Source organism: Engraulis encrasicolus, chromosome 11, assembly GCF_034702125.1.
Source record: "Engraulis encrasicolus isolate BLACKSEA-1 chromosome 11, IST_EnEncr_1.0, whole genome shotgun sequence".
Lineage (NCBI taxonomy): Eukaryota > Metazoa > Chordata > Actinopteri > Clupeiformes > Engraulidae > Engraulis > Engraulis encrasicolus.
In genome coordinates this window covers 38,175,656-38,194,115 of record NC_085867.1, presented here as the reverse complement: position 1 = coordinate 38,194,115, position 18,460 = coordinate 38,175,656, and the positions used below count along the sequence as shown (strand labels likewise).

General features: G+C 45.2%; 2 protein-coding genes across 2 annotated transcripts in view; both read right to left on the bottom strand.

Moving 5' to 3' along the window:
* Nucleotides 1-323: 323 nt before the first annotated feature.
* nfil3 (nuclear factor, interleukin 3 regulated) lies at nt 324-5,194 on the bottom strand. The gene is made up of 2 exons (XM_063210551.1): nt 5,047-5,194; nt 324-2,423 (listed from the first exon to the last, which is right to left on the bottom strand). Exon 2 carries the CDS (start codon nt 2,247-2,249, stop codon nt 663-665), a length of 1,587 nt encoding a protein of 528 aa, XP_063066621.1. The 5' UTR covers nt 2,250-2,423; nt 5,047-5,194; the 3' UTR covers nt 324-662.
* Nucleotides 5,195-8,106: 2,912 nt separating this feature from the next.
* ror2 (receptor tyrosine kinase-like orphan receptor 2) overlaps nt 8,107-18,460 on the bottom strand; it is a 146,751-nt gene continuing 136,397 nt past the window's right edge. Inside the window, exons 7-11 of the mRNA XM_063210550.1 lie at nt 16,477-16,722; nt 14,625-14,830; nt 13,484-13,603; nt 12,244-12,537; nt 8,107-11,148 (exon numbers count right to left, since the gene is read on the bottom strand). Of these exons, the coding sequence (XP_063066620.1) occupies nt 10,054-11,148; nt 12,244-12,537; nt 13,484-13,603; nt 14,625-14,830; nt 16,477-16,722 (1,961 nt within the window). The 3' untranslated portion in view covers nt 8,107-10,053. The remainder of the gene's footprint in view (nt 11,149-12,243; nt 12,538-13,483; nt 13,604-14,624; nt 14,831-16,476; nt 16,723-18,460) is intronic.

Here is an 18,460-nt window from a genome sequence, read left to right as displayed (position 1 = left end):
TTTAACAATAGGCCTATGGTTTCATTTCTTTTTATAGCCTAGGGATTTATTTGTAAACTCTTTTCAGTAAATGAGAAAATAATGTTTTCATTTGGCAGATACACTTGACAAATATTATGTAAAATGTTAGCAGTCTTGCCTGACCTATATAAAATCGCAAGTGAAAGCAATTCTGACTAGATTAACAGGTGTGCTTTGAGGGAGGCAATGACAGGTATGGTATGCCTGATTACATTTTTACATTTGTGCATACATTTCCAGTTGCACACATCGCGACCTGCTTTCTATGTTCTGCTAAAAGTGACAAATGTGAAAGTAAAGTATGAGAACAGGGCAGTCATTCAGTGCTTGTATACATTTATTGTAAACAACAGCAACAACAAAAAATGTATTGTATACAACAAAACTTGAAAAGTCGACATTTAATTTGCATGTACATAAGCCTGACATTGGCTTCTGGGCTACAGGTGGAGTTGCCAAGAGGGCACACCAAACTACAACAGTAAGTGCACAACAACACACCATTTATTTCAATGATTTGCGTTTTCTTTTCTTTTTTAAAATCTGATTTCATTTTTTTTATACCGTATGAATTGCACAGTGCAGTAGCAAACACAGTGGAAAAAAACAGGCGTTTGTGCAAAACAGAAGGTGAAACACACTCAGTTTGAAAAACATACTTTCGATACAGCGTCACTGTCAGTAGTAGTGCTTTTGGTTGATTCGATGACAGACCCCTGCCGATGGGTTATCAGTCTTTTGAGGGAGGCTACTTCTGCGGACAGGCTGGCAATGCCCTGTTTCAAGTACAAGTTATCAGAGTCTGGGTGGGCGACACCACCACCGCCGTAGGCCCTCTCCTTGAGATTGGCCAGAAGTTTGTCGGCCACCAAGTCAGGGGAGCTTGGGCGGATCACCCCCCGGCCACCTGGCTTGACCACCGGCGCCTCAAGGCGCTCCTTGTGCCAGTACTCTGGCCTTTGGTTCCAGTTCTGCACGTTGGCAACTTGTAGGGACAGGGGGCTGAAGGAAGGGGAGCGGATGAACTCCGCCAGGCCGCCGTTCTGGCCGTTCACAGGGTGGTAGTCCTCCTCCGCCCCCCCGCGGGACATCTCCACAGGTGACGAGGACTTCCCCGAGGAGTCGTAGTCGGGGTCGATGGCCTCCACCTTGATCTGGATGGCGCGGGCCTTGATCCGCAGCTTGTGGGGCAGCGCCGAGGCGCCGGAGTCCGTCCCGAACCCCGCCCCCAGCCCGGCAGCCTTCAGGGTGGAGACGATGACGCTCTTTGGGTCGGAGCCCGTGGGGGTGGACGTCGGGGTCAGGGTCGGGGTCGGCGGGGTGAGGGTCGGCCCGGGCCCGGGGCCTCGGGGCACTTGCTGCTCGTCCTCGCCGTCCGACGATTTGCTGACGGCGCCGTCGTCACCGGCGTCCGAGTTCCGGGGCGAGTTGCTGGAGGAGCGGCTGGCCAGCTGCAGGAGCGGCAGCGGGGAGGGCTGCGAGTAGGCGCCCTGGAACGGGTTGCTCAGGTAGCTCCTGTACAGTTCGTAAGGGCTGGTCTGGTCGCGGGGGTAGCCGCCGTTCTCCAGGGGCTCCTGCTTGATGAGACCCTCTGAGGTCCTACAGAGACCCCCTAGCGGGCTACCCTGGGCAGGCATGCTGCTACCCATGCCCGAATCCGAGCCCTCGGACAGGCTGCTGTGCGGCGAGTGCTTGATGACTGATATACAGCTGCTACTGGTGCTGCTGGTGCTGCCGGGCAGCCGGGCAGCTGGGTCAGGCTCCTGGCCATAAGGTCTCTTGGTGGGGCAAGGCAAGATGTATTCCTGGTAAAGTGCGGTGGTGGCGCTGGAGATCTTCTGCACCTCTTGGGCGTACACGGCCGAGCTGACCAGGCCGAACTTGAGCTTGAGCGAGAGCAGCTCGGCCTTGAGCGACGCGTTCTCCTCGCCCAGCGCCATCAGCTTGTTCTCCAGCACCATGTCGTTCAGCCGCCGCTTCTCGCGCGAGCGCTTCGCCGCCTCGTTGTTCTTGCGCCGGCGCTCCCAGTACAGGCTGTCCTTCTTCTCGTCGGGGATGAACTCCCGCTTGCGGCGGCACGTGGTGCCCTTGGCTTTGAAGGAGAGGCCAGACACGGCCAGCTTCTGATCGCAGTCGGCGGCGCCCTGTTGCAAGGCCATGGCGAGAGCCAGGGCGTCCTCGCCACTGAAGTGCCCGCTCGAGCCAGGTTCCTTCTTGATGGTCTGCATATTTACAAACAAGTGCTGCGGGGTTGAAGTTGCATAAAGAGAGTCTTAGTTTTGTCTCATTGTGTTTTTTTGAGACGGCTTCACGTTCTTCTGAGATTGTGACACCGCCACATGTGTAGGCTTTATGTTTGGCGGGAGGGAAGGTGATCACTCCAGCCGCACGTGGTGGAAAACCTGTGGTGAGGGAGACACAAGGAAATAAAATGTATTAGTCTCACATCAGATTCTATGTGCACAAATGAAGCCTTTACAGACTGATCAGTTTTTCATCTGGAGGACATCAGTTAAGCATCTCAGCAGCTACCCAGCTCTTCAAGTGACATGTGTCCCGCTCCTGAAGTTATGTGGCAAGATAAACATTCTCTTCAAGTTAAGCATTCTCTTCATTGAAAGTCTAATAGGCCCCATTCATAGTGCTTGAAGTCAGTCCAAATACCGGTACATGCACAGGTCTGTAATTACTGTACATGAAGAGTGCATGAGCTTTATGAAATTATTTGAGTAAGGCTCAAATAATGACGAAACGCATCATACAAATATATGAACATGACCACTGAAAATATGCAGCTACAGACGAAGCACCTTTATAAGTCTAGAACTTCATTGTGAATTGTGGACCTAACCAGCACATGTGCTTTATTTTGTTTGCTTTAGACGACTAGGCTACACATCCCATACTTTGGCAAACTGAAGTGCCACAGATAAAAACAATATAAAGCCAAAAGAGATGGCTTGTAACAGAACACACTGGAGTTCAGACGTGAAGGGCGCAAGACGGTCGGATGCTTATTACACAATAACAGGACAGGGGTTATGACTGACTTATGACACCATCACGCACAACTACATTTTTAAAATCGCTGTTTTGTGTACAACCTTAAGTTACAATGCAATTACAAAGGTTAAATGTCGAGGGGAAGTTATTAAACATATCCGAAATCCAGCCAGACACGCCTAGGTCCCCAGCCTACGTGCACGAGGTGCTGCAAATTATGCAATTGCCTCAGCGAACGGCACAAAGCGTTACATGATGTCATCACCGGGAACTGGCGAGGCGGCGCTGATTGTAAAACAATGCGCGTTTTAACTATTTTTATTCTGAATATGTTGTGATTTATGACATAGTTGTGCTGCTGTCCCTTTAACGTTCAGATGTTTTATGTGTCGTTGGCAAAACACTCCTGAGGCTAAGAATAGCTACTAGCCCAAAGATTGACTGCTGCTGACCTTCAATGCGGTGTACACCCGGTCGGATTCAAAGTCAGAGGGCTGAACTCAAACTAAACGTGTGCTACAAAATCGAGAATTAAGCGCAAGCAAAAAAATGCTTAGTGCCCATAAGAATTCCGACACATAAAGTTACATGAGAAATGCGACATCATGGCCATGTTTCCTGTTTTCCAGAATTGATAGCGAGGGTTCCATGAGGCTGATATCTCTCCCAGGAGCCGGGAACAAAGGAATGCGACCAGCCATAATCATCACACGTGGCTGAGCAGATATAACAAAATACAAACACACCAGGAAACGTAGTCTAATGCGAAACTTAAGCCAACTAACAAAATCATATTCCAACAGATGTGGCCTGTGTTTTCGAATACACATTACCCATCTGTGGTTATCCTTTACGCGTCACAGTCGTTATTCAAATTGCGTTTCGTCTAAGCGAGATAATGCTGACCATTTAATAAACATCAGAGCTCTATTAGACGTCTATAAGAAGTCATGGTTCACTTTTCACAACTCAAAGGATATAAGTCATCCAGGCCAGGACAAATACGCAGAGACTACCCTGCCTGTTATTGGCCACATTACTGTATTGGCCTAAATCAACAGGCTCACAAACATGCCGACAGTATCAGCCAACACACTCAATTGATGTTTATCATAACAATTTTAAGTGGGCAAGGCATTGCCCAAAAAGTTTTTAAATGTGTGCACCGTTAGGCAGCGTTCGATTATGGAGAGGTGAAGCTGGGACGAACGAAGCGCTTGTTCGCAGTCGTCCCATTGCCCCAGATTCCTTCATTGTGTCAGGATTAGAAAATAAGCATGATCAGCTATCCTCTTTCGATTGCTGGCATATTCTGTTGCCACTGACATGATGTAATGTTAATGTGTAAAGTTTTGTAATTCAAGACAGAATCTCTTCGTTGGTCGATCAAACAGACAAAGGGGATGATAAAATATGTAATGGAGTGAACATATTGATGTTTTCGGGTTAAAACAGTATTCAGTTTTCGTATCTGGAACACATACGGATCTTAAATGGGCACGCGCTCTTGTGAATGATCTAACATTATCCAACTTATCTGCACGCGTAACGACAAGCCTTATATTGATTTTGTCCAGCCGACTGAGTGTTAACAACCTCGGTACACCCACCCACATTGAATTCTGGGTCACTATGCCGTAGCCAGTTTGATATGGTGATGAATGTGTGTTTAAAAATATCTAAATGCGATCCGGATGACCCATATAAACAATCCAACTGCTGCAATACATTTACAGGTCAAAATTGGGTGTCATCCCAAATGCGCAACCACAAAAGAGGAAGAAAATCTGTATACTTAGTTTTCTAATACACAAGTGTTACAATCAGATCTTGAATAATTTCAGCAGTAGCCACATTTCATAAATAGGTCCTAATCATCCATCTAAATGCAAGTCACCGGCATAAGTAAACAAGGGATAAATAACCGTCCTAATTTTAGCCTACAGTGCGCTGACGTTACCGGTGGCTTAGGTAAAATAGTAATAACCAAGGGAGAGTTTCGGAGAAATATACAAGTAATACCTTGTTATATGGTAGTCCAACTCTTCACAAGGCGGCTTCCGTAATGTGTGCTGCAAGTGGAAATCATTTTTGTAAACCAGTTGTATTTCTAAGGTGGTGTTTCCTTGTTTCTCCCTAGCTTTTCCCTCCCGGAGTGACTACTGCCTCATGGATCTGTGTTAGTAGGTCACTAAGATGTGTATTGGCAGTGTGTAGTTACTGACATCCCATCTAGCCAATTGGCGCTCAGCATTTTCCGATTTGAGCCAATGGTTTGTTTTTACTTGTGTGGACACAGCAGTGCAAATGAATGAGACAGTACTGAGCAACACACTGTAGACTGCCCGTGATACAATGTAACGATTATTCAATAGATAGCATGGGTTTCATAAGTTGTAATAACTTTCTGATACAGTAGGCTACTTGAAAAATTCTACGCATGGTAAAACATGAATGGATCACTGGCACAGGCACAGGCACTGGCACATCCACCGTGTCTTGTCACCAACCTTCTTAAATAACTATTTATTTACGGAACCAAAAATGTAAAGTATCCTGCATTGCCTAGTTCATCAGCCAACTATAACTAACCTATCTAACTACTAATGTAGGTGTGTAAGTGTAATAAATAAATGTGGATGTCTCAAATACATTGTTTGGTCGTGTAGTTATCGCGGGCGCGCGCGTGTGTGTGTGCGTGCGCGCAGGTACGTATAGACTAGACTAGATTCTACACGTGCTATTGAAGATAGACATTAGAGCCGAAAGAGAAGCAACACTGACCCTCCTCGACTGTTTCTGAAACTGTAAGTAGAAAGATAGCAAGTGTACTGGCACCACCAAAACAGGGAAATCGAATTGTGAAATAACCAATTGATATTAAGAGCATATGACCACAATATCCAGATGAACCTTAACATGATGAAGCCACACGAACTTATATTAGGGTGATTTAATGCATAACTTTTGCATAACTTTGATATCAAGTTCAAGTGCGCCATCTTCTGGGTCGTGAGTTGCAGGCAACCATTTTTTGCAGCCGAAATGAGAATCATTATAACCGATTAACAGATGTCTGAGATGTGCGCAGCATTTGGCATTAAGTGTACTCCACTCATGTCTTGACTATAATGAAAAACACATTTTGCTGTGATCGACAATAACAACAATGACCTTGTAAAAGCGATGTAGTAGGCTATGGTTAGAATGCGCCTTGTGATATAGTAGCTTCGATGCAGGCCAGGTGATATTTCGAATGCGTATGGAAATATAAAATAAATGGTTAGAACAACTTGTGTTCCACATTCAACATTTTATTGGCATCCAAAATGGGAAAGTAGCATTGATGATTTATTCTAAGCCACATGCGCAAAGACATGATTGGCCTCGCCAAATTCTATACACGTTGGTTAAAAAAATCCCTCAGGGAAAAAAACAGTTTCAATTTAAACCTTTAAAACCAGACTATCCATAGAAAATCCTAGGTTCATTTTAGCATTTAGACTACAATGTATGCCTTTCAGCGTACCACACATATTGCGCACTCGGTAATGCGAATTCTGTGGCAACAGGTGGGCCTTCCCTAGTCCCTTGTAACTTCTCTCCAGGCGCGCATCTGGACGCTGCCATACGTGAACTGTCCGGGAACAGTCTGCTGGTCTTGAATCGTAATTTATGTGGCAAGAGAGGTGCGGAAGGGCCGCCATGGCCTGGTTTTACGCGTTCAATGTCGTTGGACACCTCGTGAATGGCATGGCCTCTGGGATCACTCGTTGGCGCATCCTTTGTGTAGCTCATCCACGCTGGTAGATTATCCAAAGGCTTTACTGGGTGGTCAGTTGGTGCCGCCTCGCCCGTTGGATTTTGATACCCCCAGCGTTGATTTAACAGTGGGGGTATCACACCATTTAATTCCAAATCAAGCGTTTCGGGGTGCAGTTTCTCTGGGCACTTCTGCCTTACATCAAACTGAGCAAGTTCACAAGGTGAGTAGTTACCAGTATGGTTGAGAGGGCATGTTGGGGTGCAGTTACCAGACAGATTATCAGATGAAAAGTAGAAGACGGGGAGCATGTCTGTACCAGCACTCACGGAAGGTGGTCCTACGCCGGCCAGAGGTGGAAGACGAGAAAGTCTTGATGTTCTCTCATATGGCCACAGATCCATTCCCAGCCCTGCCGTTGGTTGTGATGGAGGGAGAAATGATGGCGCGCCACGGGACTCGTAAAAGCAAGGTTTCACCGAATCGTAATGCGGTGGTCTGTCCGAGCTATTGTACTTGACGGAGGAAAGTGCTGCTTTCAGTTCCTCGTTCTCGTGGAAGAGTTGGACCGCCCGCGTCTCCAGCAAGTACTCTTCCATCCGTTTGCGCTGCCGTGACCTCTTCGCCGCTTCATTATTCCTGTTTCGTTTAAACCAGTAATTGCCATCCTTTTGCTCCTCTGGAATGAATTCTCTTTTGCGCCGTGTACCAACAGCCACCTTCACTGCAGAAGCCGTTTTGATGCCCAATATGGACTTTGCGTAAAGGTGATACGGGTTGTCAGGAGTGCACCTGCAGTTAAGTTCTTGCTGATGGAAACAATGAGCCATAGAGGACGCAATTGGAAAGGAGAGATGTTACGATGCTGAAAGATCTGGTCGGCCAAAGCACGAGATGTTTTACAAATCTTCGTTTCAAAAAGGCTGGTCTAGGAGGACTTCCCCGTTCTAAATTGGCTAGACATACAAACGTCGATTTATTTAGAGAATTTAAAGGACACGCCCCTTACATGTAAAGTGAAAAGTTCTTCATGGCCAACGACACTTCTTACCATGAAAACACACTTAGCACAGATATTACCTCAAACGGTCGTGATGCTGTAATACAAGCCTGCTTCTGGGCATTTTGGGCAATGCCACTCCATCAAATTAATTTTGCGCAAAGCAAGTCTTATATCTATATATATATATATATAAACTAGGGCTGTGCAATATTTTGTCAAAACAGATCTCATCGTCATCCAACCCAGACAGTGATTTGCGGCCTGACACAGGAGGCCAGTAATTCGAATAATAATACAACGCATTCACAATAGCAAACTACTGTGCTACTGGGCATTTTGATGTAATAAAAATGATTCATAAATGTACTGTATAACAAGCCAATCAGGAACTTAGAAAAAAACACATTCTGTAGATTGAGAGTTGGCGTTATAACATTTGTACACTCATCAAATTTTTGTTACTTCTTTTTATTTGACCCTCCAAGTCACTGGATGTACACAATATATGATTAACACTTGTTATAACAGCTTGGTTAAAAACGCAGGTATGGTGGCAAGGACATGAAAATAACACCACTGACTAAAATATCTTGCCCCTAAAGAAAAGGCAAAGACACTTAAAAAATTGACAATCCATTTTTTTTCCAAAATTACATAAATTACATGTTTTTTTTTTACAAGGCATCAAAGTTTAAAAGAAAATTATCTTTAAAAAAACGGCATTAAAAGGCAGATATTCATACAAGTCAGTTATATGCCCAGCCATACAATTCTTATTGAGCTACCTTGTTCATTTCTAGCATAATGTGCTCTGTTCCATGGAATTTTCCCATCATACTATGTAGTGTAAGCAACTATGTCCACAGGCTAACGGTATTATCATACTGTGCTATGATGGTTATCTAGACCAAGGGACTGTTTAAAATGACCGTCTGACTCGTATGGGTGTCCTCAAGCAATGCTTTCTGGCCTTAGGCTGGTCCATATATGGTGACATTTTTTTGGACAGCCGTATCCAAAAGTCACTGTACCACACTATATCCCTTCCATTTGGTATTCTGGTGTTTAGACAGTCATCCAGCAACATCCAGACAGCATTGCTTTAATTCAACCACTCGTCCGGTCATTTCAAACAAGTTCATTGCTGGTCAACCTTTGCTGAATGTTGGGCTCTTCACAATGAATTACTTTCAGGTCAGTGAGCATGGACTGAACAATGTCCAGGAGGCCGTTACTATGAACCATTCAAAAGAAGCATCACTGACTTAAAGTAACCTAAAAAAAAATATGTAGTTTTACAGACAAAATAAAACAAGAAACACAAGAAAGAGAAACAAGAAAAACACGTCTTGTTGCACAGCAACAGTAAGAACATCAATTCTTCTGAATGACTTTGCAACAAACTGACACTGCCCGGGAGTCAGGGCAGAAGGCATCCACAGTGCAGAGGCTATTGAAACGACTCAATTCTTCTTCATCAGCTGATGGGAGTCCTTTTTCCCAATACAAAGCCTAGATGCCAAACAAATATCCCAACAAAGTCCTAAAGCTCAGCATCACACACTTGCGTACATCCACACACACAAACACACAGACAGACACACGTCGCACACACATGCACACACACCATGTCAGTGACTGCGGTGAGAAAAAAAAGCCTCATAAATTACAATTCAGTTACTGTTTCATTCAAATGTCTTCCCTTCACTTGTTACATCATCCTACTCATGTACTGTACATTTCACTAACCCAGGAAAATACAAAAACAAAACAAAAAACAAAGTCTCTATAAACACTCTGTAGCAAGAGTTCTCATTCTGTTTTCCGGGGTAAGGTTCTGGTTGGCTCCAGAAAAGAAAGTGTTGGAGGAGTAGGAGTAGGAGTAGGACAGGAGCACCCTATGCCTCCGCGCGGTGGCAGTAATTTTAGGAGGCTCTGGTCGTCTCCAGGAAAGTAATATGTAAGTAAATATCCCACACACCTTCCATTACACTTGCATTTTTATTGCTCAAGCGTTTTGGTTTCGTTTCGTTCAGACCTACATCAGGAATCTAACCTGAACGACCGAAACAGTATGAGCAATAGAAATCGTAAGTGTAATAGATGGTACTATGCGCGGGATATTTGCTTATTACATCCAATGCACCTGCTCGAACTTAGGTGTGCAAAAGCGTCCTATGGTGAACGGCTCCAGAAAAGTAAAAGGAGGGGATAGAGGAGGAGGAGGAAGAGGAGGAGGGAGAGGTCAGGGGTGCAGGCCACCCTACGCCTCGGCATGATGGCAGTCATTGCTCTCCATCTGGGGGCTCTCGCTGTCCCCCAGGAGCTCCGTCTCGGGGACCGACGTGTCCTCGCTGTGGCGTCCGTTCTGCGATGCTCCGTCGGCCATCATCATCATCATGTCCTCCTCCGCCGCCGTCGCCTTGTGCCCCGGCCCCGACGCCGGCCCCGCCCCGTCCTCGCTCAGCAGCGCCGCCCTCTCGGCGCCGCCCGAGGCGTTGGACGGCGCCGTGGTCACGTAGCCCGTGCTGGTGGAGCCGCTGCCGCTGTGGTGCGAGCCGGCCTTGGCCACCATCTGCGGCGCCATCTGCTGGTGGGCCGCCGCCATCTGCATGGGGATCTGCATGGGGTAGAAGTTCTGCAGGTGGTAGGGGTAGGCCGGCATGGGCTGGTAGCCGTTCACGGGGATGTAGAGCTGCTGCGGCACCATGGGCCTCATCTGGCCCTTCATGGCCATGAACTGGGGCTGCGGCTGCTGCGGGAACGGGGAGGCCTTCTTGGTGGGGCTGACGTAGCGCGCGGCGCTGATGTTGCTGACGGGGCTGGTGCTGAGCGAGCTGGTCTGTGTGGTGTTGCTGGCGCCCGAGGTCTGCGTGGCCGAGCTGTTGTAGTTGGACAGGCTCTCCCAGGAGCGCAGGCGCGTGTGGATGTCCTTGAAGCGCGGCCGGCGCGCCGGGAACTCGCTCCAGCACTCCAGCATGAGCGTGTAGACCCAGGCGGGGCAGTCGTCCGGGCAGGACAGCACCTGCCGGTTGCGCACCATCTCCATCACGTCCTGGTTGGAGTAGCCGCAGTAGGGCTGCAGGCCGTAGCTGAAGATCTCCCATAGCACCACGCCGTACGACCAGATGTCCGAGTCGGTGCTGAACTTGCCGTAGACGATGGCCTCGGGGGACATCCAGCGGATGGGGAAGGGGCTGGCGCCCATCAGCTTGTAGTAGTCGGCCGAGTAGACCTCGCGGAACAGCCCCAGGTCCAGGATCTTCACGTTGAGCTTGTCGTACACCAGGATGTTGCGGGCAGCCAGGTCCTTGTGGACCACGTGGTGGCTGGCCAGGTACTCCATGCCCGCGGCCACCTAGAGTAGAGTAGAGTAGAGTAGAGTAGAATACAATAGAGTAGAGTAGAGTAGAGTAGGATAGTGTAGAATACAGCAGAGTAGAGTAGGATGGAATAGAATAGATCAGAATGGAATACAATGCCTTTATTGACATTACAGTACTTATACAAAGCACACAAAGTCATATGTAAAAAATACATAGTATTGACCATTTGCATGTGACATCACACTTTATCATGCATGAATAGCAGTAGGGTGGAAGTACAGAATTTATGAATGGACATCTTGGCAAATTATAACGTTGGCAACTCATAACGTTACTCGGATCGCTGATACACTAAACATCATGAACACCTGTTGTGCAGTGGATTGCACAAACAGATGTAGGGTTACAAACCAGCCTGGAAAAAGTACATACTTTTACAGTAATGTACAATATACATACAGTAGGCTACAATAGGATGACTGACTACTACACATAAGCTATTATAAAACCTTCAGTTTACAGATTTGAGAATTGAGATTAAAGTCGCTATAGAAGTATTATTTAAAGTGGTCGAAGTGAGATATGTGCAGGAAATTACCCTGCCACATTCAAGTGGCAAATCAGGTTGATTTGATTGTATTGGCCTTAAGCACATCCAGTACATGCCTGTTTATTCCATGCTTATATAATATTTGTGTTATTTTATATATGTTTACAAATTGGCACCACAATGAACAAGAGGTTTGTCTGCTTTAGTGTGGACTTGACCACCATATCAAGAGGCATATCAGGTAGATTTGACTGTATTGGTTTTAAGCACATACTAGATGCCAAATTGTGACATTGGCACTGCACCTGAGTAACAATGCACAGGAAGTCAGCCTGTTCCAGGGTGGACTTGACCGTAAACATTATCACATTAACCCGACATAGCGTTATAAATTTGCTGTTACCAGAATGGCAATGACCAAGTCATAGTGCATTACTAAAGGCCATTTTATAGTATTGTAGTATTATGGTAGTTCACTTTTCAATGGTTATTAAAGTATTACAGCATGGAAGGGCTACCAGTAAACAGACCAAAGTGGCAACAACATTCAGTGGTAGGGGTGACACTGGCACCGTACCTGCGTGACAATGTGCAGGAAGTCAGACTGTTCCAGGGTGGACTTGACCGTCTTTCCGTCATCGTCCGAGCTGCCGACGTCGGAGTGTGGTGAGCGCATGACCAGGAACTCGTGCAGGTCGCCGTGGCTGGAGAAGCTGAAGAGCATGCTCATGGGCTGCTCCTTGGTGACCATCCCAAGCAGGCAGACGATGTTGGGGTGCTGCAGGCGCGAGCGCAGCATGGCCTCGTGGCGGAACTCCTCCCGCAGCGCTCCGCCCTCGTCCTTGTCCTTCACCGTCTTGATGGCCACCACCTGTCATTGACAAGTGAAGGAGTACAGTAGAGTTACTACTTATTAATCTCAAACACTACATGAAATTATATTGCACTTAGCTGACGCTTTATCCAAAGTGGCTTACAATTGTCTACAGGGTATTGGCAACAGTCTCCGGAGCAGTCTGTGGTTAGGGTGCTCAAGGGCACCTCAGTCATGGAGTAAGTGGTAGGGAGTCGAAGGGTGGGATTCAAACCTGCAACCCTCTTATCTAAAGCCCATCTCCTTAACCACTTCAGTAGGCCATGGCTACCAAACAGCAATTAAAGCTGCCAAGTCAAATGAAGTAGCAACGCATAGTTAGTTTATTAATTCCAAAGGAGAAACTAATGTTTGTTCTTTAGATTAGAGGTACCAGTATACTTCATCCTGATGGCCACCACACGTCAAGAAAAATCAAGTCAAGTAGTAGAGTAGCGTCACATTATTAATCCCAAAGAAAAATTTAGGTTTTTTGTTTTTCTGTATAGAGCTAGAGCTAGTAGAGACTGAAAGTAGAATTACAAGTGTATTTTATTGCTAAATTCTGCTATATAACAAAGACCTGTCATCATGTGTATTGCAGAGGTGTATGAAATAAAAGTAGAAAATACTAACTATCTAACTCCTTAGGTGCAGTGGCATAACTAGTGTATAAATTAGGCAAGATCGTGTACTACTGTATTGTCAGGAAATGCACTTCTTCTTGATACATTTCTGGCCAATTGTTTTTTTTTGTCAAATTTGTTAATATAACCGACACTACACACTAGGATTTTCAATCGTGTTACACCTGGCAGACTCCAGATGTGCAATTTAAATGAAACAAATACAGTGTACACACACAACACACAAAACATGCACAACAAAGCGCACACAGACACACATAATAATTGTAAGAAAACACAGGGGTACATAGTGGGGTCCCAGGATCCTGATTCCATACCTGTGTCTGCTCTCCAGGTGCCGTGCCATACAGGTGGCCCTTGTACACCTTGCCGAATCGGTCCTCTCCCAACTCCTCCATGAAGCGCACCGCAGAAAGGTTGATCTCGCGCGGCTTGGCCTAACACAATAGAGGGGCGGGAGAAACCATTCAGGCTGGTGGTGGATGTACTGTGGCACAATGACAAATGGACTTTGTAACAAATTATATTGTGGGTAAATGTAGTGAAGTCCTATGCTATGCTGTACTATCTAGCCCTTTTCCTGCCTGGTGCTTGTGCCAGGGGCAGTTACATTGTAATCTTGAGTAAATGTTGTGAAGTGCTGTGCTGTGCTCCCTGTAATCTAGTGTAAATGGAGTCTAATGCAAGGTTCTGGTACCCGATTCCCCACACCTGGTGCTTGTGTTTACTAGATTATATGGAGCTGTCCCTGGTTAATCTAGTGACGTAGTGCTATAATGTGTTGTCCCTTCCTCACCTGGTGCTTGTGTTTGTTTCAGTAGGGGCAGCTCCATGTAATTTAGTATAATCTAGTATACTGTACATGGGTTCTCCGTTTGTAAACAATACCTAGCTGCGCAACCCTGTCTGCGCACTGTTCAACCTCTGATTGTTGAAAACAGCTGCCGGTCAAGAAATTAGCTCATGTGGTTGGCTGCCAGTATCTTGCCCCTCCAACACAATGTTTATAAACAAAAAAACTATGTATAATCCAGTGATGTAGTGCAATAATGTGCTATCCCTCCCCCACCTGGTGCTTGTGTTGGTTAAGCAGGGACAGCTCCATGTAATCTAGAGTAATCTAGTGATGTAGTGCTATAAAGTGATATCCCTTCCACACCTGGTACATGTGCTGGTTAACCAGTGGCAGCTCCATGTAATCTAGAGTAATCTAGTATAATCTAGGGATGTAGTGCTATAATGTGCTATTTCTTCCCCACCTGGTGCTTGTGCTGGTTCAGCAGGGGCAGCTCCATGTAATCTAGAGTACCGGTAATCTAGTGATATAGTTTTATAATGTGCTATTTATCCCTTCCCACCTGGTGCTTGTGTTGATTCAGTAGGGGCAGCTCCATATAATAACGTGTAATCTAGAGTACTCTAGTGATATAGTTTTATAATGTGCTATTTCTTCCTCACCTGGTGCTTGTGTTGATTCAGTAGGGGCAGCTCCATGTCTTGGCTGGGCGAGGCAGTGAGCTGGCGGCGGGTGGGCGTGTCGGCAGACTCCTTCTGCTTGTTGCGGCACATGCAGACCAGGAAGAAGAGGCAGGCGATGACCATGGGGATGGCCAGGGCAGGGACCACGATGTACAGGATCTCCTTCTTACTGCTCTCCGGAGGCTCTGGAGACAAGAGGAAGAGGAAGAGGAACACACTTAAGAGAAACACTTAAAGCAGGGGTGTCAAACTCAAATTGACCGTGGGCCACAATCAAAATCTGGAACAAAGTCGCGGGCCAAACTCAATATTTATTTTAAAAGATGGACTAAAATTGTGCATATACACACTTAATACTCATGTTTATATTTCACAAACAGATTCCCATATATTAAGTGTGCCTGTACATATTCTGTAGCATATGAGTGTGAGCTTTTTCACCGACCTGGGCCCACTCGTATTGCTGTGACACACCAAATTTCATGTTTAAGTCTTTTTACGCTATATATTAATAGTGTAGGTGGGTCAACTGTAATACTTATTTGAAATGATCTCGCGGGCCAAATAAAATGAGTCCGCGGGCCAGATTTGGCCCCCGGGCCTGAGTTTGACATCCCCATCTCTGGAAATAAGCTTAGACGTCTTCTTCAGTTAACCCATTGATGCCTGATGTTGCGTTGCGGAGCTGCATTACGCAACATTCAGGCTCATGAGTTTTGAGATAACTTTATTACAAATCTATGTTTGTTTGAGATGAATGAACACATTCTAATGAAAGATGAGGGACTTAGCGTTTAAATGCAACTTAGTGCATATTTTTATGTGCTTCAGAAGCTGAGATATTTAGGTTTTTATAGGCTGAGGGCAGCTTTTCTTAAAAAGGGTCAGGCATTCAGCACCCTTTTTCTGCTGGTGCCTTAGGCGTCAATGGGTTAACTAATTGGGTTTTACATTTCTTCTGTTGGTTCAGCCATTTTCTCTCAGTGTTGATGCTACTTCTAGTTACAAGCTTGCAACTGTCATTGAATCTTATGGGTACAGCTGGATGCTAGGTTAAACCATACAATTCATTGATATAGCTTGGAGATAAAGTTTGCATTTCCCGACACAGGAGGTGTAAAATGAGCTCATTTTTATAAATTGTACAGTATTGAATTAAACCCGAGCCAGTCAGAGTTCAATTCCTTGTTCTAATGTTCATTTGAACTAAGACAAGCGTGCTTCACCAATTTGGCAGATTCTCATTCTGATTTCTGATGTTTCTCATTTACTTGCATTCTGCCTCACATTGTTGTCTTGGTACACAAAAATCATGCACTCTAAATTAATTACTAAACTAAATGACTGACAAATACTTTGCAAACAAATTTAATATAAGTAGGTCCTATTCAAGTGAACTTTTTTGAGCATGAGCTGAAGTAGCATTGTGAATTAGGGCTGTAACGATACACTCAACACACTTTTCGGTTCGTATCACGATTTTCGACCTACGGTTCGATACACCCCACGATTTCTGAAATGTATCTCCACTGAAGTTTGGAAACACTATCACATCAAATCAGAACGTTGTTTTCTGGACTAAATGGGTAATAAAACTTTGAAAGGGTGTATCACGATACTGCCTCCTTGTATCACGATTTCTCGGTTCGATACAATATCGTTACACCCCTATTGTGAATATATATTCATTACATAACATAAAAGGATACAAATACTGTACATAATAACATTATAAAAAGTTCATGCATGTGGACAGCAAAATAGTGAGCTGTATACAGTATACCGCTGTCCAATGACAGTTTTATGAATGGCTATTTATTATTTCACTCACGGCAGCGGCGGATGTCACACAGGTCATATCTGACTTCGGGGTCCAGCGTGTAGCACCATGGCGCCTCCATCTGGCCACTGGGGTTCCTGCAGAAGTTGTGCCCCCCTCGCAGCTCCGGGTACTCCACCAGGGAGAGTGTGTGGCGGTGCGGGTACTGGCTGCTCCACGGCTGGCAGTGGTAGCCCGAGCGGGTTTGGCTCACCGTGCCCCTGTAGTTACCACCCGTGCCATTGTAGCAGCTGTGAGCTGTGGGAGAAAAGTTCAGAGTTTGTAAAAAAAGCAAAAATCATAAGCGGACAAGCGTGATTGACTGACCTTACACAGTAAAAAACACAGTAAAACACACAGTAAAAAAACGGTAAGGTTCCATAAATAATGTTCAATTTGGGGGGGCTAAAAGTTCTGGGAAAAAGCCCACAGTTCCTCAGAGACCGTTTAGGGATTCTTCCACAGTGACAAAAGGGTTCCGAGGGGACTCTGAGAAACCCTCAAGTAAACTTCAATTTTTTTCAAAGAACCAATTTGTTGTGCATAGATTCCTGAGTACTTTTAGGCTCCTACAATAACTTTAAATGGTTCTAATTTTTAAGGGCTTTTAATTTTTACAGTATATATGACATATTATTCTTCTGACTGAATTGGTCTCTACATAGGGATCATCTGGCTCAGTAAATCGGCTGAAACATACTGTATAAGTGGCATTTTATTTTCTGAACCAGGGTATCTGCTTATGGTTAAAGCTTTGGGGTCGATTTGTTTTAACTACGCCACAAGGGGGCAGTCTCTCTTCACACTTGAATGGATAAAGAATTCCCCTTTCAGGGAAGGAGATGAGCGTCTTCTATAGACTGCAGCTGGGGAGTTAAGACCTTCATGACAGATTTGTCTTTCAAGATATTTCCAGTAACAAAAAGTTCCAAGAACTATTAGTAACAATAGTTTCATCACACTAAAGAAAACAACATCAACATGCTTGTTTTTACAAAAGCAAAGGTTTAGTACATGATGTGGACATGACATTCCACATTACCACAGCAAAGAGAAACAAAAACAAAAGAAAGAAAAAAACGTGTGTCTGAATGTTTATAACAACAACAGGAGCTCATGTTGAAGCTTGTAATCTCTAAGCTTAGCACTAACATAAGAAAATCTGCTTCTGTGTCATGCTTGACAAATAAGAGATCTTGACTCGCTTCCAACAAAAGGAGTCTGTGGACTCTGGCTTTACTCACTGTATATATGTACCCAGTTGGCCTCGTACCAACCCCGTCACCCGGCCAACCCTCATCTCTTTTCTGGCCCTGTCTACTGATACCAGGCTCCCTCACAGCGGGCACCCTTCACTTTCCACTCCCTTGAAGAAATGAAGTCCCAAGCCAAGGAGGTTGTGATTTTACAGGCATTCGTCTGCGTGTCTGGTCTATGTTTGTGTGTCGGCCTTGTCAAAATGACTCATAAAGTCAGAATACTACCATTCTGGAATGTAGACAGTACAGTGTGTCAGTATACTCAATGCTTAAATGTGACTTTTTTAGGTGGAAATCTGTTCATCACAAAAACATCTGAACATAAAACGAAACATAATCTCTGAGTGCTTTTTAAAAATATATATTTTTAAATCTTTGTGATGAATCAGCTGCACTCCCTCTCCTCTAGCACTCTCGTTTGGGTCTCTGTGGATTACTCTATGGATTTACTGTATATAGCATCCTCTGTGGTAGTCCTCAATTCAGATCTGTGCAGTACAGTGTAACACTGTCTGCATCTACTGTACAATACAGTAGTACAGCATGGGTGGGGAACTTGTGTCTCGAGGGCCATTTACGGCCCTTGAGGCCATCTTATCGGGCCCCCGATATAATTTTAATTTTATGCAGTTTCACATGGCATATGGCATGTTTTTGTAAAGCAATCAAATAAATTACATTTGCTTTACAATTAACATATATTTTCAGGAGACAGAGGGAAGGTGGAGTTTGTTGTA

What these genes read in the sequence shown, in the direction of transcription:
- nfil3 (XM_063210551.1), bottom strand. Translation starts at nt 2,249, where the DNA reads ATGCAGACCATCAAGAAGGAACCTGGCTCGAGCGGGCACTTCAGTGGC.